The 17,837-nt window shown below is 46.7% G+C and overlaps 1 protein-coding gene across 1 annotated transcript in view; it reads right to left on the minus strand.

Annotated features, from left to right (window-relative positions):
• ATM (ATM serine/threonine kinase) overlaps positions 1–17,837 on the minus strand; it is a 1,399,724-nt gene that overhangs the window by 732,625 nt on the left and 649,262 nt on the right. The window contains exon 27 of the mRNA XM_086935231.1: positions 5,007–5,128. Coding sequence (XP_086791357.1) covers positions 5,007–5,128 — 122 coding nt within the window. The remainder of the gene's footprint in view (positions 1–5,006; positions 5,129–17,837) is intronic.

Genomic DNA, 17,837 nt, shown 5'->3' on the forward strand with positions numbered 1-17,837 from the left:
TACCAATTCGGTAATTCATTCGGTAAAATTACCTACATCCCGATTGCCAGTTCTTAAATACCGAATCGATATGATTCAGTATTTAAGAATCGGTAATCTGGGATTACCTACATCAGGCCCCAAATCTCCATTATAACCCAATAGTAAAGTGATACAATGCCATTCCATATCAGAATTCCAATTGATGAACAATTCTGTTCAAAACTGTTGCACTTTTAATATAGGCGGCTGCTCTAGAGAGTGTGTAATAATTTGAAGATATGATGCAAACATAATATATCATTGAATATATAAAGGTTATTGTGCATATAAACCTTCTTGAAAGTGATAATGGCACTAGAGCAGCGTAGCATGAAATGGTTTCTTGTAAATCAGTTGACTATGGAGCCAATACATATCAATTTAAAGGTAGGGATTTAAAAAAAAGGTACTAATGCAGTTACATAATTTAAGAATTATATCACTCATGAAATACATAGTTATTAACAGTCCTGCACCTTTGTTACACCAGACATTCAAAAATAATTCACTCTGGACTTTTTTGTTTTTTACTCTATCTTGATTGCATTTCTTTCAAACACCATGCTCCAAAATAACATGTTTTGAGATGTTTCAGGGTTTTGATTTGTTTGTTAACATACCATGCCTGTCTGCTTTCTGCATTTTGCTTTTTTTTTTTTTATTCGCTCAGTCGGCCAAGTGCCTTATTGTTATTTCAGCTCAGCCTTGCTCAGAAGATAAATGAGAACTCAAAATTGTATTTTTTTATTTCTTCATGTTACATATTTTACGCCATTTCCATTAGAGCTAGGAACTAGAACTAGGGGTGTTGCAACACTATCAATGTGAGTGTTCTGAAAATATCAGAGTTTGAAATTTGCAGTGCTGACTCAAGCATATTTTGAGCAAAAATTTAGCTGCACCATTACAAGAACCAAACAGTGTTAGTCTTTTCTTTCATTCATCTGTGTGTTTAACTGAAAATTGATGGAGTTCAATATTTCCATTTTATCCTTATATATAATCACAATTTGGGAGTAACTAACACTGAACAACTTTAATGTGATATTTGCAATAGTCACTACCATCATAAGCCTCAGCAAGTACCTGTCTGTTGCAACCATCTTTGGGTGAAAACTGTTGAAGGATCAGTTGGAAAGTGCATCTCTAAAGCAGTATGTATCTCATGCCAAAGTTCTTTCTAAACTCTGCGTTATAGCCATCCTGTGAGAATGTGTGAAAAAATGCGAACATTTCTGCATCATACAAATGACAGAGCCCCACTCATGGAGCTCTGTGCTCCAATAATAGAACTAGGCAAACAAATTAGATTTATGACACATCAGAAAATCTGATGATTAAACTGCAGCCATGCAGCAGGGCCTTCTGAAAAAAGAGAACAACCACTAATATCTTAGAAGTTGATCTCTGAGGCCATGATGCAACTGGTCTTCGGATCTTCACACTAAGATAGATATAGATGGCCCCTAGTGTGTTGTCCCAATCTCCAGGAGTGATATAGCAGGGTATTCAGAAGAGCTTGCTTTGGTGCTCCATATGGAAACACACCCAGCAAGTGAAGTTAACTTTGCCTCCTTCTAATAAGTGCTTATGCTCAACGTTTTAGTTAATGGAATAAACAATGTTTTTATTCTTTGAAGGGGGACAATTGTATCTGACCAAGTGTCTTAAGAGATTTGAAGGGTGTAATTGGGGCAGGTAATCAATTTTTTAGTTGAGAGCCAGTATGTTAGGTTTCATCTGCGCCTGGCAATATTAAGGACAGACATGATGTTTACTGATTCATGTGGGTTGCCCTTCAGTTTGATGTGCAGCTAGGCATCATCAAGATAAGTGATATGAAAGTCTGTGTAATCCTCGGAGGAGGAAGCCAGGTCCACAGAAGCTGCTACAGCTGGTATGTAGCATCCAATTCAGGGGAGAGTGGGCCATCCCTACCAATTCTTATGTATAGAAAGTACACATAAAGCGAGTTTTCCCAAAGGCAAATAGCAGGTGTCTTCCTCTCCTTCCTTAAGAGGGTTAGCTCAAAACATGCAACACATTTTGCAATCCCCCATTTTGTCGTGGGGATTCAAACAACAAAGGAACACTTGTGGGGATTGCCAAGTAAATCTTTACAAGACCACATCAGTACTGGGGCTGAACAGCAACTTCTCTGTTGAAGTATTAGCTGTTGTCAAAGGTTGTTTCCCTGGACCAAAAACTAGAATAACTAAGTGGAAAGGCCGCAGAAGGGAAATAAGGTACCATTGTACTGAGTTGAAAGCAAGGCTTTGAAGAACAATTACCTTTGGTAATGTCTTTCTTGTAGAGAATCAATCTAGAGGCAGATTCTTCACCTTTTGAATATTGCCCGGCCATCAATTGCTTTTGAGGCTGTTTGCGCCAATCACACTCAGAGCCCCAACAGCCTATTGGTTGTGACCGATGTGCAGAATCCTAGAGTTGGGATATTAATGGATAGAGTCAAATCACAGAATAGAAAGGATGGTGGGATCGCTTGGGAATCTGTGGCTAGGTAGAGTTTCTAACAGGAAGAGCTTTACCAGAATGTAAGTAACTGGTCTTCTAATAGAGACTTCTAGAAGGATTCCTCACCGTTTGAATAGATACCGAAGAAGTAGCTATTCTGAGGCGGGTCTGTGGATAGATTCAAAACAAAACGTCTTGCAGGACCAAGCGGGTAAAATATACCTCTCGACAAACTGGACTGTCCAGAAAGTAGTGGTTCATGAACCTATGACGGGCGCCCACATAGACAACTTGCAAATGTCCAAGACAGGACTCCATTTGCCAATGCAGCGAAATCCGATTTGGCCTTGGTAGAATAAACATGCATGCCTTCCCAAAGTCTGTTCTTGGAACAATGCACAGCAGATCGTAATGCAAAGCACAGTCCATCGGAAGATGCTTCTCTTCTGAACAGCATTGCCTTTTTCACTCCAGAAAACACCACAAAGAGCTGATAGTCCTACCGGTGTTCTTTGGCACAATCAATATAAAAGCTAACAGCTCTCTTGGAGTCCAAACAGTGGAGACTCTCCTCCTCCGTAGAGGGGTGAAAAGGACCACAGAACACTGGTAAGATAATGTGTGACTGACGTGGAACAGCGTCACAACTTAAGGCGAGAAGGATGCCAATGTCTGCAAAACCAGCTTGTCAAGAGAACATAAACAACCTCTGGAGGACGGTCACCGGTATTAAGCTGTCGCTGCTCAATCTCCAAGCATGAACATGGAGATTGTGAATCCCCGGGTTCGGTACCCTGCCCTGTTGCTGCGACAGCAGCTCCTCCTGGAGGTGGGCAGTTGCTCAAACCCAGGAGACCTAGATACCATACTCTCCTTGCCCAATCCGGAGCCACTAAAAGGACTTAGACCTGGTCCATCCTGATCTTCTGAGAACTCAGGGATGATGTGCTATTGGCAGAAAGGCATACAGAAGTTTAGAGTTCCACTCAAGGCCGGGCACGTCTCCAAGCGACAGATGCCTTGGAAACTGTAATGTGCAGAAGTGCGGACATTGCGCTTTTTCAGCAGCGGTGAACAGACTGAGTTAAGGCTCCCCCATTCATGGAAGTGACCATGCGTCACCTGCAGGTGCAACTCCCACTACTGATCTGCTTGGCACTGATGGCTGAACTTATCTCCACTGGCATTCAACAATCCTTCCAGGTGATTCACCTCAACAAAAACTGCAGATCTTCTGCAGTCTCCTCTGAAATCTGAACCTGGTCTGACAGTGCACCTTGATGTTGGGCTCACTGAGACTTCAGATCCCCCTTTGTCACCTGGCATGCTTGATCAGCAGGAGGCCGTCAGACCCAGCACCTTCAGATTCAACCTGACTGAAATCCAGGACAGAGGCTGAAAGATCAGGATCATAGCCTGAATGTCCTGGACTCTCTTATCTTGGGGAAAGACACAAAACTGAACCCTGTGCAGAATGGCTCTGATGAAGGGGAGTGTCTAAGATGGAGTTAGGTGTGACTTCAGCATGTGGATAGTGAACCCCAAAGATGAAAGGAGGTCATCGTAGTCTGGAGGTGATAGATGACTAGAGGGGTGAACCCGCCTTCAACAGCCAGTTATTAAAATAGGGGAAAACTGTGACCCCTGACCTCTGAAGGTATGCTGTCACTACTGCCATTACTTTGGTGATCACCTAAGGGTCATTAATGAGGCCAAAGAGCAGCACCGTGAAAAGAAAATGCTCCTGCCTCAACATGAACCGCAGGTAAAGCCAATGGGACTGAAGGATAGGGATATGGAAATAGGTATCCTCTAGGTCCAAGGCCCCTATCCAGAGAAAGGTGTGGCCTCTGCCCCCCAACAAAGTACCTTCAAATTGAGGACGTGGGGGTCAAGGACTTCGGCCAACGAATCATCACTATGGCATAAGAAGCGGGTTTGTTAGTGGCAGAATCAAGAGGACGAAAGGAGCCCCGCCTCAGGAGGTACCAAGGCCTCTAGCTTTTTGTAGGTCATCATACCAGTTCTCTTTGTGGTATAGTTGAATTATCTCATCATCAGCGTTGTAATCATCCTCCAAATCCGTTTCAAACATGGAATGCAGGGTAAATGTCACACGACACACATGTGATGATGGCCTGCAAAGAGTGGCGTTGAGCATACCCATCGCACTGGCTGTATAGAAGACCCAATCAATGAAGTGCATAGGCTGTATTGAATGCTATAGGAATTGATTACTGTAATCTTTAAAAACGATTTGCAGTTAAAGATTTCGTTGGCAGAAACCAATCAGACAATTGTTAAATTCTAGATCATAATCTGTGAGCCGTTTCTGGGTTTTTTGTTACCGTTTTTATGAATGATGAACAGTATTTAGGCCAAAACAGTATGGAGGAGGATGCAGGGAGGCACCATAAAATGTAAAGCAAACACAACATACAGAATAATTTTGTCTCACCAGTCAAAATTACCCTTGCAAATCCCCGGATGTTTGACAAAGTGTTGCTTACCGCACAAATTTTGATAGCTCTCCTCTTCCTTCAGCCAATTCTGTACTTGGAATCTCATGTAGGGTCATAAGCAACTCTACCACAATTTCAGGCAAATTGCTGAGGAACAAATGATCAATTTGCTAAAATTGAAAAAGAAACAGCAATGTATTATATGATAGTAATTCCGAACTTTATCGTACACAAAATAAAGACAAGTCCCATTCAAACTGCACAGTCCCTTACCTTTGTGACATCACCAGCACAACTTCAGAGCAAGCAACAATAGCCACCAACCACATAATGATGAAAAATATGGTGTACTATGTGCCTGGATATTATAAGCTGATCGAAATGAATCATTTTGCAGAATGCATACATCCTTTTCTTTGTATTTGTAAATAAAGCATGTTGTCTATCAAACCACAGAGAAAGCAATACAGGGATGGATGGAAAATTAAACTTGATGGCTATTAAATTGTCGCAGGAGTACAGGGTTAAAATCTGATTTGCATAAAGTAAACAGTCCTACATAAACAAGCATGAAAAAAGCAAGTGTGCGCGATTAGGGCAATGATTTCTGACTGATGTGCCAAACAGAAGAAAAATAATAATCAAAAGGATACAGAAAGTACAAACTCAGAACAGCAGGTTAAGGCTGATGCAGCAGCTGTCATTGTTGCCCCAACCCGAAGGTGTGAAGCTGGAGGCATGACCCCGGGATGGCCGCAGTTGTCCCCCACCATACTTGGGGGTCTCCTGGTGCCTGAGGGATGTCAAGACGTCAACCTGGTTTCAAGCCTTGTGACTCCTTGTCACAAGTTGATGTCTCTCACTGATCCGCACCTCGTGTGCCTTCGGTTCCTGGAGCGCGACTAACACCTGAAGTCATGCTCCGACTGCCGGGCCCTGAATCCTAAGTTATTGCTGGAGCGATCCCGAAAACTTTTGGAGGCCTCGCAGTCGGCTCCGTGCCATTCTAAGTCCCGGTGATGTAGAAGATCGTGGGACCAACACCACCATCCGTCATCAGGTAGGTTGAAGCAAAAGAAGAAGGCCAAGAAGCATTGTCGCTCTTCGCCTTCTCCCCATCTGTCGGCTGACACAACGCAGGACACGGAGGGTCATCATTATCCGGCTCTGCCCTCGGAACCTGCTGGGACGACTCTGCGCTTCCCTACCTTTCTGGCTGCCGGAGCCAACCCTGCCCAGCTTTGTGCATTTTACAAAGCCCTCCATTCCATCTTTGGGCAGCCCGACTCTGCCGGCACACCTTCGTGCCACGCAGACTCAGCTGCGGGGTCTAGGCCTTCAATGCAGGCGGCTCCAGCCTCGGCGCCGCCAGTACGGGTGCCGGAGAGTACTTTTGTATTGCTGCTCTTCCCTGGAGTTCCTGATCGCCCTGAATGGCAGCCAGAAGAGGATGAGGAGGAGTGGGAGGGGTCTGTTAACCATCTAGCAGACCAGTTTGAAGAGCTGGACTGGAGAGAGGAGTTGGGTGATGCTAGTGGTCCAGATACCTCCCGAGAACTTGAGTCTTTCTCCCCCTACCGTGGCTACGAAGAAGGGAGCTACCTACGCTGTGGTGTTGCGTAGTGCGACTGAGGCCTTGGGCCTTGAGCTATCCTACGGTGGCGGTCAGGACTAACCTCCTGACTGAGGTGATTCAGCAGGCAGCAGCCTCTTCGGAGCCCCTGCTGGATTTCAATAAGGCCCTTACTGACGTCCTTTGAGGCTCCTGGTCAAAGCCTAGCACAGGGGCTCCTGTGGATAGGATGATTGCCCAACGCCACCCCCCGGCAACCCACTTTTCCTATCCCATAACCCTACCCCCGATAGCTTGGTGGTCCAAGCCTCATCCTCGAAAGTAAGCGCTTTCCCTACAGCTCCTCAAGATGGGGAATCCAAGAAGCTAGACCATCTTGGGAAGAAGATGTTTTCTTTCGCCAGCTTAGGACTGCGGTGAACACCACATGTCTCTTGGACTGTTCCACACATTTGGTGTGGGACACGGTTGCGCAAGTGCTGCCACAGTGCCCGGAGGAGGCCCGGGCCTTGCTCGCCGGCACTGTTGCTGAGGGTAAAGACACAGGAAAGTTCACCATCCGGTGTGGGCTGGATACCCCCGACTTGCTGAGTAGGACGATTTCCACGTTGGTAGCCCTGAGGCGCTATGTCTGGTTGAGCACCTCTGGCTTCTCTGGGAATGTCCAATCGACCCTTTTGGAAATGCCCTTTGATGGCTGTTGCCTGTTTGGCGACAAGACCGACAACGCACTTGACTACTTCCAGGACTCTAGCACCTTCTCGCCCCATGCAGTCTGCCTTTCGCCCCTTGGCCACAGAAGAATGCCCCATCACGTCCCACTCAGAGCAACAGGACTGCACAAGCCACCCAGCCTTGACGTGGATGGAACGTGGGACCCAGCGTCGTGGGTCCGGATGCCTGGGGGTGGTCAGTCCACCAATGCCCCTTGCAGCCGCCTCCAAACATTCCTAGTCTAGCTTTTCAGGGCCACCAGTAGCCAGTGGGCGGCAGGTCCACCATCACCTCCCCTACTGGCACAACATCACTTCGGACAGGTGGGTTTTGCAGATAGTCCGAAGGGGCTACTCCCTCCCCTTCGAGACTAGCATCCCTCCAAGCCATTAACACTCCATCGCATGTCGGAGGATCACTTGGCTCTTCTCCATCAGGAAGTTACAGCTCTCTTGGCAAAGGGAGCTATCAAGCGAGTCCCTGTGCCAGAAGTAGGTCAAACTACTTCCACATACCCAAGAGGGATAAAGACCTGCGTCCTGTTTTGGATCTCAGGGCCGTCAACAGCTTCCTCTGGAAGGAGAAGTTCAAAATGTTTGACATTAGCTCAGGTCCTGTTCGCGCTCGACCCTGGAGACTGGAGGGTACCATTGGAGTTGCATGACACTTATTTCCACATCCCGGTCCTACCTGCCCACAGGCGTTACCTACAGTTCACGGTAGGCCATGAGCATTTTAGTTTATCGTGCTCCCCATTTGGCCTTACCAGAGCCCCTCGGGTGTTCACAAAAGTGGTGGTCGAAGCTCATCTGCGCAGATCAGGGGTTCCAGTCTTCCCCTAACTCAATGACTGACTGTTGAAGGTGAGCTCGCCCCAGGCTGTCATCTCCCACCTCCAGACCACAGCGCTGGGGTTCACTATCAACTTGCCAAAGTCACACCTGATTCCCTCTCTGAAGCTCCTTTTCATCAGAGCCGTTCTGGATACAGCACAGTTTCGGGCTTATCCTCCAGAGCAGCGAGCCCCAGATATTCGTGCTATGATACTGATGTTTCAGCCTCTAATACCCAGGTTTCGGTGAGAATGACCATGAGGCTGCTTGGCCTCATGGTCTCCTGCATCCTGCTGGTGTATCATGCCAGGTGGCATATGCTGGCTCTGCAGTGGGCCCTGAAGTTCCAGTGGACGCAGCCTCAAGGGAATATTTCCGATTGCGTCCAGATCTCAGAGGGCACTACGCACTAATTGCAGTGGTGGCTAACGGACCAGGATTGGGTCTGCGGCAGATCCCTCTCCCTTCCCCAACCAGAGTTCACAGTGGTGACAGATGAGTCACTTCTGGAATGGGGCGGACAAATGTGAGAGGCAGACATCAGAGGCCTCCGGTAGAGTCTGGCTCCACATCAACCTTCTGGAGCTCCAGGCGATTAGTCTTGCACTGAAGATATTCCTTCCTTCTGTCAGAGGAAGGATAGTGCAGCTGTTCACGGACAGTACCACCGCCATGTGGTACTGCAACAAACAAGGCGGGGTGGGGTCGTGGATCCTAGGTCAAGAGGCTCTTCGCCTTTGGACGTGGCTGGAACATCAGGGTATGTCCTTGGTGGTTCATCACCTGGCAGGGCGGGTGAACTCAGCCGCCGGTGCATGATGGATCACGAATGGAGTCTTCACTCGGAGGTGGTGCGAGGTCTCTTTCAGCAGTAGGGAGAGCCTTGGTTAGATCTGTTCGCCACTGAAGACAGCACGCAATGTCAGCAGTTCTGACCATTGAAATTTCCAAGGCAGCACTCGCTCGGCGATGCTTTTTGACACAAGTGGAATTGCGGTCTTCTATACGCCTTTCTGTCTATACCACTTCTACCCAGAGTGCTGAAGAAGATCAAGCACGACAGGGCCCAAGTCGTTCTTGTGGCTCCAAACTGGGCATAAAGCGTCTGGTATCCCAAGGTCTTGAACATGACTATTGATTCTCCGATCAGACTGCCTCTTCGGGTGGATCTTCAGTCGCAGCAGCAGGCGACGTTACTCCACCAAAACTTGTCCAGCCTCTACCTCCTTGTGTGGAGATTGAGCTGTGACATTCACAGTTTTTGACCTTTCTCCCGAAGTCTGGAATGTCATCTTGGCAGCCAGGCATACCTCTACTGAGACAGTATATGCCTGTAGATGGAACACATTTGTGGCATGGTGCACAGCAAAGGCTGTGAATCCCCTTTCTGCCCCTCTTTCTGAGGTTCTCCTCTTCATACTTTCTTTGGCCCAGCAGGGCTCTGCTCTGGGCACCCTTAAAGGCTATCTATCGGTCTTTTCGGCCTTTCTTCGTCTTACTGATCAGCCTTCTCTGTTCAAGTCCCCTTTTGTAAATAGGTTTCTTAAGGGCATTACTCACTTCTTTCTTCCTACTCCTTTCGCAATACGCCAGTGGGCCTTGGATCAGGTCTTAACGTACCTTATGTGCGCTCCTTTCGAGCCACTACATAATTATCCTCTCAGACTCTTGACTTTAAAAACTGCTTTTCTGGTTGTCATCACCTCTGCTTGCAGGGTGAGTGAGCTTCAGGCTCTATCTTCAAAACCTTCTTTGGAGTCCCCCTCAGTGATATCAGCCAGGCAGTCACATGGGCATCACAAGTTTACTAAACATTACTACCTGGATAGTCAAGTCCAGAGAGACCGCTTCCTTGGATTTTCAGTTCTCCAGGACTTTCTGGTGCAAACTTAGTTTGTGGTCCCACCTCTGGGATTGGTATTGGTGGGGCATCTATTCTAAGGAAAGGAATCTATAACTAATAGGCTCTTTCGGATGAACAAGTTACTTACTTTCGGTAACAATATATCTGTAAGAGACATATGTTAGTTATAGTTTCCTTACTGCCTCACCCATCCTCCCCGTTCTGCGAACTGACTTCTACGGAAAGGGACTCCCTTTCAGGGCCCTAGTTTTGTGCATCAGTGGTCAGTGTCTTGCATGGCTCTGCGCTTTTGGCGTAGAATGTCGTGTAAAAGAACGCAGAGTCGGCCAACGCCACCTACCGATGCACAGGGTACTGCTGAGAACAAATTCTTTGGATCCAGACCGACGCCTGTGGATAATTCTAAGGTAAGGAATCTATAACTAATATATGTCTCTTACAGACATATCATTACCGAAGGTAAGTAACTTGTTCTTCAGTACCAGGGACTACTATGTAAATGTGTGTTTTTGAGACAAAATATTTTTGTTTTAAGCCAATGATTTTTAATTTTTTGAGCGACAAAGGCGCACCAGCTTCCTTAGCAAGTTTTGTAAAAACCGTGACAAAAACAAGAACTGACAATGTCAAAAACATTTAGAAAATAAGTAAGGGCAGTTGGGAGTATAATCAGATGGCATCAACCGTTTTTCGTTTTCTTCAGTTGCAACTTAAATGAATTCCATAAAAAAGCAAGTCCCAATACATCAGTCTTTACATACAAATTTCTATACAGAGTAGGAATGGCGGCAACAGTGATATTCCTCTAAGACACCTCTCCATGTGAGATTGGGATCAACCAGGTTCCGAGACAAAAATAATTTGCATTGGAGCTTTTTGCTGTGGTAGCAAAAAGTACTAATCTTTTCCCAGAAAGCTTAACAATTCCCAAGGTGGGAATTTATCAATCAATCAATCAGGGTTTTATAAAGCATGCCACTCACCCGTGACGATCTGAAGGTGCTGGGGAGGAGAAGGGGGCTGCTGCTCCGGTCAGTCGAAGAGCCAGGTCTTGAGGCTTTTCCTGAATGTGTGCAGGGTAGGGGAGCATCTGATGTTGACAGGGAGCTTGCTCCAGGCCTTGACTGCAACGTATTAGAAAGCTCTTCTGCCTGCTCTGTTTCTGCAGATGCGCGGGGTTTCTGCCAAGCGAGGTCGGCAGAGCAGAGGTCCCTTTTGGGTACGTGGAGGTAGACTCTCTCGTTGAGGTATTTGGGTCCGATGTTGTGGAGGGATTTCGCCGTTGGAAATCGCCGGGTTGCTTGTATGCAGCGAGTCTATCTCTGCCAAGAATTCAGGTAGAGAAAAATGCAGCTGCATGTGTTCCAGACACTCTGAAGATTATATGTATGATGAAAGAAAATCTGTTGCGATGAAAGACATATGAAGAATTTCGTGAGTACTCCCTCATCGGCCCTGAATAATTTGAGATGATACATACCAAAGCGACCTTTACCTCATGTCATCCACAAAAGAATTAAGGACAATAGAATTGACTAAACTCGGGATGACCCGGTCGGACGATAATATTCATCCTATTAATTGGAGTTTGGAGTTGGATTTCCTGTAAAAGTATTGTTGCTCGAAAATCCCCTGTTTTTTTGGTTAACTGAAGAGTGATTATCTGCATAGGTCCTGAGGAAGATAGTTGCAAACCCACCGAAACGCGCGTTGATCTTGCGTGGAACCAGATAGAACATTCTGTGGTTCTTATTTTGGCAGATGTTTTTTCCTGCCACATAAATCAAGATGTGTACAGATACTGGATGTATATGGTTGGTGTGAAAGGGTATGAATTTGAGTGAGTGTAGTATGAGAGCATTGATGGTATTTTATAGGCAGGGTGACACATGTTTTGTAATTGTCTTGGAAATTAATTATGTTTTTGTATAACAAACCTTTTTGTATAAAATGATGCACTATGTGCAAGTGTGATAAATCATGTACTGAAGGAACGTTTTATATGTCATATTTATAAAAATGGATAAAAAATGATATAAGAAGTAAAAAGAAAAAGATAAAATAATGATAAAATAAATAAACAAGAAAAAGTATAATCAAAGAAAACATCTGTGTTGTTGTGTTTTGAAAGTTCAAGATAAAGAAATGAATTATGTTTAAATATGTAAAGTAGATAGGTCATGAGGGAACTTTCTAGTGTTGTACTCAGTTTTTCCCCTCTTTTCCCTGGCCTCAAGTTTTGCTAGAGGGGTCCCCTCCTTTATGTTATGTGATTTGTAAAAACAACAGGTGATGGACAGAATGCAGAACAATGTCATACATTCACCCCAGTACAGAGATCTGGGCCTAAATCTATCGTTTTTTTTTGTTCACCATGCCATTCCAGTTTGAAACCAGCCATATGCAAATCAGTCCTGACCCTGTGCCCCATGGGAACAGTCCAGCCTGAACTGCCAAGCCAGGACCTCCCTGGACTTGAAACAAGCATCCAAGGACCGGTTTTGGGCTTTAAGCCCTCATCAGCCTGGATAGCTCGATTCCAGTGGCATGGAGAGCACGGGACTCACGTCTGAGCATACCCGTCCCACTCGGGGGTGACAATTGCAAAAACAACAGGTGATGGACCGAATGCAGAACTTCTGATGTTGGCAGGGAGCTTGTTCCAGGACTTGGCTGTGGCTTATTAGAAAGCTCTTCCGCCTGCTCTGTTTCTGCGGAAGAGGGGGGTTTCTGCCAAGTGAGGTCGGCAGAGTGGAGGTCCCTTTTGGGTACGTGGAAGGAGACTTTCTCGTTGAGGTATTTGGGTCCGATGTTGTGGTGCAATATGTAGGCGTGGGTGAGCAGTTTGAAGGTTACTCTCTTCTCGACAGGGAGCCAATGGAGGTCTCGCAGGTGTTGGGTCATGTGTTCGTGTCGTGGGGTCCCAAGGACGAGTCTGGCTGCGGCGTTCTGGATCGTTTGGAGCTTGTGTAGGAGGGTTCTGTTGATTTCAGCATAGAAGGCATTGCCGAAGTCACGCCTGCTGGTTATGAGTGTGTGGATAAGGGTCTGTCGGTGGCAGAGACAGACGGATCCATTTGTAAGGCGATACCACTGTCACACGGCGAGAGCGCTGTAGGCACTTGCAAAACTTTTTTAAAACTTTTAAAATACTCTTTTATATTTGTACCGCTCAAATTGGTAATCCGCTCGTTGGGAATTAATTGTGTTGGGGAAATTACCTGCTTTGTTGACTTGGCCTGTGTTGCCCGCCCCGTTCCGCCGCGTCCATTGTGGGCTTTTGTTGCGGAGGGTGAGGAGCCCATCACTTCTGGGTCTGCAGGAAGGAGGTTAGCGGTCTAGTCTCACCGTCCTGCCCCCTACTTAATGAGGGGAGGACAGCGGCCGCGCGGTGGATACAGGTCTGTCGGTGGCAGAGACAGACGGATCCATTTGTAAGGCGATAACACTGTCACATGGCGAGAGCGCTGTAGGCACTTGCAAAACTTTTTTAAACTTTTAAAATACTCTTTTATATTTGTACCGCTCAAATTGTTAATCCGCTAGTGGGGAATTAATTGTGTGGGGAAATTACCTGCTTTGTTTACTGTGCCTGTGTTGCCCGCCCCGTTCCGCCGCGTCCATTGTGGTCGTTTGTTGCGGAGGGTGAGGAGCCCATCACTTTCGGGTCTGTAGGAAGGAGGTTAGCGCTCTAGTCTCGCCGTCCTGCCCCCTACTTTATGAGGGGAGTACAGCGGCCGCGCCGCTGGCGCGCCGTCCGCGGCCGGACGGGGCTAGGGGCCCGGACCCCTGCCTAAAAGCCCCCAGATTAACCTAATAGACTCCAGTACTATAAAAAACAGATGGAACGTCTTTGTCCACCTATGAAGGCGGCCTGTAAGCATGGATTGCAGGCGGAATTGATGCCTCACAGGTGTAAGGTCTGCCTCTATAATCCATTGGAATCCCTGGGGCGTGAGAGGGAGGATGAGACAGTAACCATGATTAAGATGAACTTCCGCTCCCTAAAAAAACATAGATTCGAAATCTTTGATCTATTAATCGATCACCAGCCAGATGTGCTCTTCTTAACGGAGACCTGGTTGGACGGGGAGTCTGCCCCGGAAATCCTGGAAGCATTCCCCATGAATATGGTATGCTGAGACTAGATCGTGGTATACAACGAGGGGTGGGGATCGCTTTGGTGCATAAATTGGAGGTGATATGCACCCTCCCTGGAAGCAGTATGCATCAATAATAGTGAAGCAGGCTTCTTTTCAATTAAAACCTCTCCCAATCCAGAACCACAGCACCAATCACAACACCCAATACAGCGTTGGAAAGGGCAGTTACAGCAGGACATAGGCTATGCAGACGCCCACCATATACATTTAAAAGGTGAAAGAACCGTGCCAGCAAAGTAGTCCCTTGTGAGCGTGTCTGCGTTGAGCTGTGGGCGTGTGCCTGGGGCGTGACAAATGCTGGGGGTGTGTGGTACGTTCCGCCCTTCATGCCATGTCTCATTGTGTGCTAATCCCACCCTGCTCCCTTGAAATACCCCTGCACACCATAATCATAACCCACCCTTACTCCCTAAAATACTCCAACACCCTTAAACACTGACCAATCTATACCCTATAAATATACCCTGTACCCCAAAACCCAGACCTATCCCTAAACCCTAAAAATACCCCTGTACCCTAAAACCCAAACCTAGCTCTGAACCCTATAAATATCCCTGTACCTAAAAACCTAAACCTACCCCTTAACCCTAAAAATACCCCTGTACCCCAAACCCCAAACCTAGCCCTGAACCCTAAAAATACCACTGTATCCCAAAACCCAAACCTACCCCATAACCCTAAAATACTCCTGTACCCCAAAATCCAAACTTAGCCCTGAACTCTTAAAATACCCCGTACCCCAAAACCCAAACCTTCCCCTGAACCCTAAAAATACCCCTGTACCCCAAAACCCAAACCTAGCCCTGAACCCTAAAAATAACCCTGTACCCCAAAACCCAAACCTACCCCTGAACCCTAAAATACCCCTGTACCCAAAAACCCAAACATAGCCATGAACCCTAAAAATACCCCTGTACCCCAAAACCCAAACCTAGCCCTGAACCCCTAAAATACCCCTGTACCCCAAAACCCAAACCTACCCCTGAACCCTAAAAATACCCCTATACCCCAGAACCCTAACCTAGCCCTGAACCCTAAAAATACCCCTGTACCCCAAAACCATCTGAACCCTTAAAATACCCAAACTCCCCAGTACCCCAAAACATATACCCCTATACCCATACTTACCTTATCCAAACATTAAAAAAACCCTGCTTTTACCATTCATGCATTTACAACGAATTTCGTTGTAAATGTATGCGTGGTAAACGCATATCAAATGTAATGTCATGCGTTATAATGGCATTGTGGAGTCATGGTACTTTCGTAATGAAAGTATGAGGAGTGATGGTATGCGGAAAGAAAGTTGCGGAATAATGTGTGTTTACCCTCCCCCGGTAAGTACATTGGTGGCACGGCGGCCCACATCTCCAGCAACATACTCATATTTTTTCACCACCCATTTGAAAAATGCACAGGTCTCTCTCATTGATGGCCAGCACCGACATACACTTTTAGACACACGTCCTGCCACAAGTTCTAGAATTGCGAACTTTAGAGCTGGGGAGCTACGTTCAAATCTCGGCATCAGCTCAACATCCTGTGATTCCAGGCAAATCGCTTTGTCTCCCCGTGCCTAACACAAATGAATGTGTTCTTCTGTAATGTAAATTTTGCTGATGCCATGTTGTCGAGTTTGGGCTATATAATATTGCAAGGAAAAATAAAGTAGGGAAACTCGAGTTCACACACTACTGAACGCGCACTCTTAAGTGCATCAGCAGTGCACTGTGAATCGGAGTTTCACAGGCCTGTCACAGATAAGAAATGGTATCAAAACAAAATCCTACAAAACAATATACTACTGGCCGGCAGCAATTCATACCCGGACAACGTCGGGACGAGCTGCTAGTCTGACTATAAATGGCTATCTGATCTATCGCCCACCAGGGGTGGCGTCGCAATTCGTAGATAGCTTGGTGGAGGTGGTGGTTCAACCTGCTCCACGGTACAACAGGCTCCTAATTTTAGTGGGCCCTTAACTTGCACTTGGAGGAGGAAGGAAATAAGGAAGCACAAGGGATGATTGCCACGCTGGAGTCATTCATGCTGAAACTTCAATCTTTGACGCCTACCCACCAGGCGGGCCACCTTCTCGATCCAATTTTTGCTAATTGGGATGGAGGGAGGGTACAGCCCCCGATCAGGGTACCTTGGTCAGATCACTATCTGATTCAGTTCTCTACATTAGGTATGTATAAAAGTTCCACACAAGCTAGACCGGTGGCCTACAAACGTAGGAAATGGGGGAAACTTAATCAGGCAGCCTTGGAGCATGCCTTGAGGCAAGGTTGTCCCCCGCTGAGAGAACTTAGATGAAGCTTGGAAGGAGTATGAGGACTGGCTGACCAGCGCACTAGATAGTGTGGCGCCTTGGACGAACAGTGCCCCGGTGAGACGCACTAAGACGGCGCCGTGGTTCAATGATGATTTAAGAGCAGCCAAGGCTACATGCAAATGTTTAGAGTGCGCTTGGTGCAAAAACTACGATACTACTTCCAAGCTGGAATATAAGAACAGTTTGAAAGAGTACCATGGTCGGATAAGGAAAACTAGAAGAGAATTCTTAAATAAGAAAATTGAGCTAGCGGAGAATTCCTCTAAAGAACTCTTCTCCATATATAAGGAGCTTACTTTACTTAACAGAACACTGGCTCCGGATACATACTCCAAGGAGGTTTGCGAGGCGCTCGCGGACTACTTTGTGAAGAAGGTCAAGACCATATATCTGTCTTTTCCGACGAGTGTCGATGAGACACAAACAGGAAGAGCTGAGAAAACGAGGCTGAGGGAGGATAAGTGCCTCAACCAGTTTGTAGTCCCTGACCAATCTGAACTGATGAAAATAGTACTCAGTATCCAGTCAGGCTTCCCAACGGATGCTGCTCCACCTAAGATCTTTAGGAACCAGTTGGAACTCCTTATAACTCATATAAGACGTCTGGCAGAGCTGTCCTTTCAGGCAAGCTATGTGCTCCTTGGTTGGAAAACAGCTCAGGTAATTCCGATAAAAAAAAAAAGCCAACCTGAACCTGTCCCATCTGGACAATTTTCGCCCTATTTCTCTCTTGCCTTTCTGTGCTAAAGTGGTGGAGAAAATTGTCAATGCCCAGATAGGTAAATTTATGGAAGAATGTCAACTTCTCCACCTGTCACAGTCAGGCTTTAGAGCCAACCACTCCACGGAATCGGCTCTGCTTTTTTCCACAGAACTGCTTAGAAGAAAGTTAGGTGAAGGGCCGACGGCCGTTTTGCTGTTGCTAGACCTTAGTGCGGCATTCGATACCGTCTCGCATCCTTTACTATTCGCCCGCCTCAGGGAGGCAGGGGTTGTGGGGCCGGCTCAAGATTGGTTGTGTTCGTTCCTGGCGGATAGAAAGTTCCAAGTCCACTGTCCCCCCTTTCAATCGGAATCTCGGTCCCTAAAGCATGGGGTTCCTCAGGGCTCTATTCTGAGCCCTACTTTATATAATCTTTACATGGAACCCCTGGCGAAGATTGTGGAAAACCACGGAGTTGAGATTGTGTCCTACGCTGACGACACTCAGCTGGTGGTGACCCTATCTCAACTCCCGGAAGAGGCGGCGGCTAACTTCTCCACCTGTCTAGCGGAATTAGCAGGCTGGATGAATAACAACTACCTCCGCCTCAATGGGAGCAAAACCGAGCTTCTAGTGATGGGGAAAACACCATCAATTTGGTCTTCAGCTTGGTGGCCACCCAAACTAGGGC

The sequence above is a fragment of the Lissotriton vulgaris genome, chromosome 8 (genome assembly GCF_964263255.1).
Source record: "Lissotriton vulgaris chromosome 8, aLisVul1.2, whole genome shotgun sequence".
NCBI lineage: Eukaryota > Metazoa > Chordata > Amphibia > Caudata > Salamandridae > Lissotriton > Lissotriton vulgaris.